We start from the raw sequence: 9,783 nt of genomic DNA on the forward strand, positions 1-9,783 counted from the left end.
CATTTAGATGTTAAAATGTTTAGTTTATGTAATGTGTTGCACAATGCGAGTGAGTGAGAAAGGGAAGGGGAGAGGATTGGTCTAGATTTATGGGGGCGCCAAAGAAGATAATCTATAGTAAAGTTGGGTATAGCTTGTCTCTCCATCTCTATCCATTCTGGTTTAGGGCCTCTAGAATAAACGGCCGACATTTGGCTAAGATGTGCTGCCTGGTAGTACCATCAGAGGTTGGGCAGACCAAGACCCCCTTTTTTTCTTGGTCTAAAGAGTGTCTTTTTAGGAAGCCTGTGGTTTGATTTACTCCAAATAAATTGGATGATCGAAGATTGTAAATTGAGGATATGTGATTTGAGGACCGGAATGGGAAGGGTTCGGAAGAGATATAGAATCCGTGGGAGTAGAGTCATTTTGACCGCATTTAACCGCCCTAACCAGAACAATTTATGAAGTGACCATTGATCTAGATCAGATTTAAGTTTTCTGAACATGGGAGGAAAGTTAAAGCGGTATAATTGGTCTATTAGGGGGGTTAACTGTATGCCTAGGTACGGGATGGAGGTTGAGCTCCATGCAAAGGGGAAATGGTCCCTTAAGTTTTCCACTAATAGTGAAGGGGTAGAAATGTTGAGGGCAATAGACTTTGCCATATTCACTTGAAGGCCTGAAATCTGTCCGAAATTTTTTAGAAGTGATAGTACATTGGGGGTGGAAATGAGGGGGGATGTGATGAAGAGGAGGACGTCATCTGCGAAAAGAGTGCATTTGTGTATTGACTGACCACATTTAACGCCATGGATGTCTGGGTGGTGTCTTATAGCAATAGCCAAATTTTCTATGCCTATGGCAAAGAGAAGAGGGGATAAAGGGCATCCTTGTCTAGTCCCTTTGGTTATAGGGAAGGAGTCTGATAGGTGTCCTTGGATTCTGATCTGGGCTTTAGGCTGGGAATAGAGGGCTGCAAGGAGGTTAATGAAATGAGAACCAAACCCCCATCTCTCTAAAGTACCAAATAGATAAGGCCATGTGACAGAGTCAAAGGCCTTTTGAAGATCTATGGATAAAAGGTAACCTTCTTGATGTGGATTGCCATCCCATTTTGACTTTAGCAGGGAGATGATATCTACTGCCCTCCTTATCTGATCCGGCCCCTGTCTCCCCGGTATGAAGCCCACTTGATCCTTATGAACATAGGACCCTATAAAGGAGCCTAATCTGTCGGAGAGGATTTTCGTCATAATTTTTAGATCATTGTTCATAAGAGATATAGGTCTATAGTTGCTTACTTGGCTCTGGTCTTTCCCCGGTTTGGGAATGACCGATATGTAGGCTAAATGAGCCGCTGCATCTAATGGTGAATCCTTATTGAGGGAATTGAAGAACCGGACCAGATAAGGAGATGACATTGCTCCAAACTTTTTATAATAAAGTGTCGAAAAGCCATCTGGGCCTGGGGCTGAACCCTTTTTAATATCTTTAATTACCTCCATAACTTCCATTAACGAGCGATGGGATTCAGAGATTTTAGGGAGTGGGATACTGTCAAGAAATGTATTAAGTTTATGGGTATTGTCCGAAGTGGGGTATGAGTATAATTTAGAATAGAAAGAGTGAAATGTTTCTAGTATAGCTTTGGGGTTTTGGGTTAAGGAACCCGACAGGGATTTAATTTTGGGTAGGGCTTGAAATCTATGTTTGGGTGAAAGTTTTGAGGTGAGCTGGGGTCCAAATTTGTCTGAGTTGAGGTAAAATCTCCCACTTACCCATTTTAAATGTTTTTCTGCATTAGATGTGAGAGCAGTATTAAGTTCAATCCTGGATGCATCTAACTTAGCTTGCGAGGAGGAAGTGGGGCATTGCTTATGACATTTACGTGTGGATTGGAAATGTTTTTTGTAAGTTTTGAAGGTCTATTTGTTTTTCTCGTTTTAATTGTGATGCTAGTTGTATAAGGTTGCCCCTTACTACTGCTTTATGAGCTCCCCATAATGAGCTTGGAGAAATTTCTGGTGTATCATTCATGCAGAAATATTCCATAATATCCTTTTCAATCATAGTACAGTGTGCTGGGTTGGAAAAGATGGCTTCATTGAGGCGCCACTGTGGAGGGCTCGCTTTGTTTAGGAAACCGCAAATTTTGGTGGAAACTAAAGAATGGTCTGACCAAGGGACATCACTGATGATTGCTCGAGATGCTAAATGTATATCAGTGGTGTGCAGAAAAATGTGATCTATACGTGCGTATGTTCTGTGAGGAGCTGAAAAGTGAGTGTAGTCTCTGGTATTAGGGTTGAATTCTCTCCATACATCTATCATTCCTAGGGAATGTAGAAGTTGAGCTATACGAAAGCTCTGTTTGGGGGGTCGTTTGAGCTTGGAATGGCTTTGTGTAGATTTGTCAAGCATATAATCGAAGGCAATATTCGAATCCCCCCCATGATCACCTTGCCCTCCAGGTGGGGGGAGAGTGAGGTAAGCATGGCAGAAAAGAAGGAAGCCTGTCCTTTATTAGGGGCATAGTATGATATAAGTAGGAGAAGTGTACCATTTATATGGCCTTTTACAAGGATGTATCTTCCTTCCTCATCCTTAACAGTTTGGGTTAAAGTAAAGGGAGTGCGTTTGGATATGAGGACAGCTACTCCTCTTTTTTTGTCATCAGCATTGGCCAGGGAGAAGATAGGATAATTACAGTGCATGAAGGATGGGTTAAAGGTTTTCGGGAAATGAGTTTCTTGAATAAGGATGATGTCCAACCCTTTTGAGTGGTAGCTATGGAAGGCCTTGCGCCTTTTCACTGGGGAATTTAATCCTTGTGTGTTGTGGGACGCTATTTTGAGAAATGACTGTGGGGGAAGTTCGTCAGCCATGGACATTATGGGGAATGTATGCCAATAATAAATTGTTTCTTACACGGTCACGAGGCATGGGTCCATCTGTCTGGGGAGTATGAATCCAGCCTCAGAAATCAAGATGCCAAACATGGCCAGCTCTCCTCGAAGGCACCTGGTAGGTAGTAACAAGAAGGGCGGGGGAGAAAAGGACAGAACAGGAAGAGACAAGAGAATAGAAGAAGGAGAGAAAGAAGGAGTCCAGCATCTGACGAACCCTGGATCCTTTAGTTGCAGGAACAGAACCTGCACTGAAACCCTTAAAAAATGAAGGGTTCAGTAACAAAGCAACCCATGATAGGGCTGCAAGTCTATTGTCGCCAAGGGGTCAAAATTCCTCTCGGTTACAATAGGTGGAGTGGCATTCAGCCCCGCTCTGGCTGCAGAGCATCCGAAAAAAAACAACAAAAAAAACAAATATGGGGGAGATCCCCCTATAACAGTTACTCACTTGACCTTATCAATAGCAACATTAAATGATACTAAATTACCATCTCGAAAAGGGTGAGATGGACATTGTAAATTGAAATATACCAAACAGTAAAAATAAAAAAGTGAAAGATCAGCTTCAAATCTTGCCGAACAATCTTGTGATGAAGGAACAATATGTCATGAGAGGGTAGGGAGGGGAAGGGTAGTAATAGGGGAGGGAAGGGAAAAGGGGATGGGGAGAAGGGAGGTGGGGTAGGGTGCCGCTTTGGGGGGTTCAGAAATGTTCTGAGCTAAGGCTTCTTCTTGAGTTGTGAAATATAAAGATTTGCAGTCTTCATACGATGCGGGGATACATACCCGAAAGTGCTTCAGGTTAACATGGCAAAAAAAATTTGCAGGTGGAAGGGGAGAGTAAATCCGATAGGTCTTGAAAAAGACCGGGGGTGTGTAGGAAAAGCCTCTACACCATCAAAGGTTTCCTTTGAAACAGAAAGGGTAGGGACTTGGCCCAATGGATCAAATGGCAACATAGTTCATCTGGGGGGCATGGATTTCCATTATTTCTTCTTTTGCTGTTTCACCCACAATGGGGTAAGGAGGCTGTTTGGTGGAGGCCTTTTGGATGAGGTCGGCCAATTCTCCGAATCATGTGGGGGCAGGTCCTGAGATATGAGCCCAAGGTGGAGAAGTAATTGCTCGCCCGTTTGGAAATTCGAGAAACTATAGGATTTTTCTCTGTAATGCTATTGCAGGCAGAAGGGAAAGGCCCATCTATACTTGATCATCTTCTGTGTGAGAATGTCCAGAAGTGGTCTGAGTAATCTTCTTTTCTGAATCGTAGTTGGGGAGATGTCAGCAAAAATTTGGATTTTATTACCAAATAAAGTGATGTCATCCTTAAAGCGAGATCTTTTCATTATCTCTTCTTTTACCCCGTAAAAGTGTGGCTTGACTACTATATCCCGGGTGAGTCCATCCTGGCGGGGGGGGTTGTAGCGCTCTGTGGGCCCTGTCCAACTCGAGCTTATGGTCTGGGATGTCAGGGATAATTTCTTTGATTAGAGATTTGATGGTGTTAGAGATATCAGTATTAGCTTCAGGAATGCCTTGTACGTGGAAGTTATAGCGTCTGCTTCTATTCTCTAAATCTTCAATTTTAGATAGAGCATTTTCAAGTTGATCCTGTAAAGAATGGATACAGGTAGCATGTTGGTTGGTGCGTGCTGCAGATTCATCTACAGCATGTTCAATAGCATCCATTCTAGCTCCTAGACTCTGAAGATCTGCTTTTATTGAAGAGGTGATTTGCAATGCATTTTGTGCTAGCCCTGCAGCCAGCATGTCAAAGAAGCTGCTGAGAAGTTTAGCCATTTCTGGGGGATGATTATTAGTAATCAGAGAAGCCTGTGGAGAATCCCCAATGCTATCAGGGGAGTTGAGTAGGAGAGAGTATGGGTTACAGTTCTGCATTCTGCTCAGGAGAGATTCAGTAGAGGCAGGGGATGCTAAGTAGCCTTGGGCCCCCAAGAGATTACTCACATGTGCTGTGGAAGGTGTAGATGACATTTAGGCTGGTGCCCGGGACTGTTAGGGTGCGATGTCTGGTCCTCTCACTGGGATCCGCTACAAATAGTGAGTGTGCTCTGCTCTGGAGGGCAGGAGTGGTGTGGAGCTCCCGGTTATCACGGCGCTCCGGAGGTCCCACGCATGCGCACTCTGAGTTTTAACATCTTTAAGATAAATGAGTAGCTCACAAACATTAGGATGTTTTTTAAAGACATTTTAAACATTGAAAATTTCATTTCAAATATGCAAGAGATTTTTAAATGGTATCTGTAATTTCTATAAAGCTCACAGGAAGTAGCACATTGCATTTCTGGCAAAGTCAGCAGATATTTTGTATACTTGCTGAAAATATTCTTAGTCTAAAAAACAAATGCAGCCATCACATCTAGGACTGATAAGCTGGAATATATGTTTTATTTTTGGTAGAGAGTATTTTTCATTTAATTATTCGATTTTAGCTTTCATGCCTGCTTAAAGTGATTGCAAAGTCTCATTTTTTTCCTATAAAAATAACAAACATGTTTTACTTACCTGCTCTGTGCAGTGGATTTGCACAGAGCAGCCCGGATCCTCCACTTCTCAGGTCCCTCTTCTGTGCTCCTGGCCCCTCCCACCTGTCAAGTGCCCCCACAGCAAGCAGCTTGCTATGGGGGCATCTGAGTCGAGTCAGAGCTCCCTGTATCCAATCAGACATGGGGCCAAGGCTCACCTCCTCCCCCTCTCTCCTGATTGGCTGACTGACTTTGATTGACAGCAGCGGGAGCCAATGGCATAGCTGCTGTGTCTCAGCCAATTAGGATAGAGGGTCTCACTGGACAGAGATGGATTTCAGGTAAGTATTAGGGGGCCTGAGAAGGCTGCTGCAAACAGATAGCTTCTGACTTTACAACCTCTTTAAGTAATTGGCAAATTTTTAAAGTGATAGAAATTCAATTTCAAAAGGTTATTGGCAATTCTACCTACAACTTCTTTTAAATCCTTATTCTTCAGGCTATATATAATTGGATTCATCAGTGGGGTGACCACAGTGTATAATAATGATAGGAATTTGGTAATTTTCAACAACTGTCCTCTCCTAGGTACCAAATACACAAAAAGTAAGGTTCCATAAAACATACAAACAACAGTCAAGTGGGAGCTGCAGGTTGAGAAAACTTTCTGTCTACTTTTAATGGAGGGAATTTTAAAAATAGTGACTATAATATAAACATATGATACAATGATGAAAATAACTGGGATAAAACCAAAAACTACACTTGTTGATGTTGATTCTATTTGAACAATGGTTATATCAGAGCAGGAGAGTTTTACGATTGGGTCGAGATCACAGAAAAAGTGATCAATAATATTGGGACCACAAAATTCTAATTTTGATATCACCAAAATATAAATCAACCCAGCAAGAAAACTTAAACTCCATGTTGTGATAATTGTTACCCAGCAAAACTGATGACCCATTAATAAAGTATAGTGCAAAGGTTTGCAGATAGCCAAATATCTGTCATAAGACATCACTGTCAGGAGGAGACTCTCTGAGGTTTCTGAGACAGCAAAGAAATAAAACTGGATGATACAGTTAGAAATTGAAATGATGGCGGTATTTTTTTCCAAAGTAATATGGATTAGGTTAGGAAGAATAACAGTCGCTAATAAAATATCCGTTATAGATAGCTGTGAGAGGAAGAAGTACATAGGAGAATGGAGGAATTTGCTGTAGGACACCAGTGAAATAATCAGGACGTTTCCACATATGGTCGCACAATAAATCAGAAGAAATAAAAAGAATAACAAAAATGTTATGGCTTTTGGAGTCTGAAACCCTAAGAGGTGGACAACAGTAATTATGGTCACATTTTTCTCATCCATAACCTAATCATAAAGCATATGTTTTTAAAGCAAGTTTATTCAGTCAATAAAAACTGTTGAGTTGAAATTTAATGGAGTAATGAAGTAGGTGAGAAACAAAGAAGGAAGGAACTAATACCTAATAAGACAAACAAATAACAAACAAATGGATAAGAAACACGTAACCCCGATTTTTTATCAGCAAGACCAATAAAGGCATGGGCTTCAACCAACCGGAAACTGAGCAGAATACAATATTTAAGTAGAAAATGATGGTGGTACAGCACTAAAAATAAATGACTGGCTGATAAAATAGATACAATTGTTACATCTGATTGTTGTATGGCACAGTGACTTGATTTATTTTAGAAGGATGTTTTAAAGGTAGTGCTATGCACCATTCATGTCATCTTTAGTGCAGGATAGACACTGTGTGAAAAGTATGTAATGATTACTTTTATGAAATATTTACAGTATTAAGACAATGCAAAGACAAGCAGTGCTTTGCTAAGTATACAGTATATTTACTTAGCAATCAAATTCATTTTTACTGGAGAAAATCAGTGATAGTAAACAAAACCAAGTAATCACACAATGGTCTTGAGTAGCAAAAATCAGCAAAATATCTTTCATAGTATAGATAAATAATGTGGGCGCCCGACAAAGATTGCAACCTTTTTGCCCTATAACAATCTCTAAAATATCTTCATGATCCCATATGAAAAAAAATGTTGCTTGCTTTATTCATATAATAATAATAGTAATAATATCACCCAGCTCATGCATAAACATTTGCCCTGTAAAAAGAGTATTGTGGCTTTTATAGGTATGCAGAATAAATCATGAGAGCTATGGGGAGTATGAAATGATTATTGATATTTTCATGGGATCTATATTAACTGATATATGGGGAATATATTTTTAGATGTTTTTTTTTTTCTTTCAGTGGATGACTTCTTAACTAATTATTGATACATGAAGAAGAAAGTGTATTGACTTATATGTGCTTACTTTTTACATTTTATATATTATTTCAGAATGTGTTCTCTTATGAATCACTCAGTCTCTTTGTATTAGCTTGTCAGACTTTGTAGGTCTTCTGTATGCTGCCTTGCTTATTGTGCAATTTTATGCACATTTACCATGTTTTATCCCTTTAAAGAACCGTCAAGGGGGGGGCGTGAATGCTGAACTGCTGAATGGCCACCTGATCACAGAGCTTCACTTGACCACCGCAACAAAGTGTCCCTGAGTCTCAAAGTACCCAGAAGCCAAAATTTTGGCTCCTACAACCTTGGGCACCCTCTAAATATGCACCGCAAAAGAAGGGACATGCCGCAGCCTAGCAAGCTGGATGGCTTTTTCTCTAAGATTCCTGCTGGTCTCCAGCAAAATAGCACTTAGCGCTGGCTCCCAGCAGAGGAATGGCGTTGCCTTGGGCCACATTGTGGATCTCTATTCTCCCTAGGAGAAGCACCAACCATGCTCCCAGGCAGGCTCACCTCCCTCGGGAGCAAAATTGAGGTCAAGAAGGGACTCCTCTGATGGCATCTCAGAGGCACTAAGCATGGAGGTGAGTGAGCAGGCCGCAGAGCTTCTCCACCTTACACAGACCCCTTTGCTGCCTTCACCACGTCAGATGTCCCAATGTCAGGTACAGTCAGTGTTGCCAACCCACCAAAAAGGAAATTTACTGGCAGGATGCCAAAATTTACAAACTGCGTTTTCTGGCAAAAATCATGAAATTTACTGACACGTTTTTTACTGACACTGCAAAAAGTACCTAAAATGGCTGTTTTCAGAGCTAAACAATGCAAATATCAATATTTAAGCTATAAACATGTAGCTAGTGCAATTAGCAATGTATTTAAGTTAAATAAAAGTCAAAAAACATATTTTTCCATTTACATGAAGGTCAGGTTAATATAATCCTGCAGGACAGAGTTCCCCCCATACATCAGAGTGTGCAGGATTCTCCCTTACAGTGCAAGGGAACTGTGACATAAAGGGGAATGCTACAGATCATCATCTAAGGGGGAACCCTGATGTAAGGGGGCTTAAGTGACCAGAGACCCCCTATATAACGGAGTCCACTGCGTTCCCCTTTACATCAGAGTTCCCACTTACATAAGGGTCTGCATCATTGCCCTTTACATCAGAGTTCCCACTTACATAAGGGTCTGCATCATTGCCCTTTACATCAGGGTCCACAGACTGAGTTCCCCCTTGCACTGTTATGCCCTGTACACACGTGTGATAGGACCTTGTTGTCGGAAATTCCGACCGTGTGTGTGGGCTCCATCACACATTTTCCATCGGAATTTCCGACACACAAAGTTTGAGAGCTTGCTATAAAATTTTCCGACAACAAAATCCGTTGTCGGAAATTCCGATCGTGTGTACACAAATCTGACGCAGAAAGTGCCACGCATGCTCAGAATGAATTAAGAGATGAAAGCTATTGGCTACTGCCCTGTTTATAGTCTTGACGTACGTGTTTTACGTCACCGCATTCAGAACGATCGGATTTTCTGACAACTTTGTGTGACCGTGTGTATGCAAGACAAGTTTGAGCCAACATCCGTCGGAAAAAATCCATGGATTTTGTTATCGGAATGTCCAATCAATGTCCGACCGTGTGTACAGGGCATAAGGGGTATGCCAGGAATGCCAGGAACTCTGATATGGGGGGTCTGAAAAAAATGAATAATTTAATTTATATGTCGCATCCCTGATTTTGATGCATCTAAACTATATTTATAGTATAACTATGGAACTTTTAATGCATATTTAGTAGAAAAATTACATTTATTTCATTCAGTTGAATTTAGACAATAGTAGTCCATACAGTAGCAGATTATACTAAAATATATTACAACTGTAAAACAATCAATCCCAAATACTGTGATAGTTGCATATAATAGTCATTCAACATGTTTTTTGGACATGGTCCTCCTCTTCAGGAGCTATCAAAGTAAACTTTATTTGTGACATCTAAATGGAATGACAAGTTTTAATGATATATAAAAAAAATAACAAAATTTCACACACT

At 40.8% G+C, this 9,783-nt stretch overlaps 1 protein-coding gene across 1 annotated transcript; it reads right to left on the reverse strand.

The window, feature by feature from the left end:
- Positions 1–5,780: 5,780 nt before the first annotated feature.
- Positions 5,781–6,752, reverse strand: LOC141134227 (olfactory receptor 1500-like). The gene has a single exon (XM_073623808.1). The coding sequence runs from the start codon at positions 6,750–6,752 to the stop codon at positions 5,781–5,783; it is 972 nt and encodes a 323-aa protein (XP_073479909.1).
- Positions 6,753–9,783: the final 3,031 nt, after the last annotated feature.

The sequence above is a fragment of the Aquarana catesbeiana genome, linkage group LG03 (genome assembly GCF_042186555.1).
Source record: "Aquarana catesbeiana isolate 2022-GZ linkage group LG03, ASM4218655v1, whole genome shotgun sequence".
Taxonomy (NCBI): domain Eukaryota; kingdom Metazoa; phylum Chordata; class Amphibia; order Anura; family Ranidae; genus Aquarana; species Aquarana catesbeiana.

Coding starts and splice junctions, on each gene's coding strand:
- LOC141134227 (XM_073623808.1), bottom strand. CDS start 6,752: ATGGATGAGAAAAATGTGACCATAATTACTGTTGTCCACCTCTTAGGG.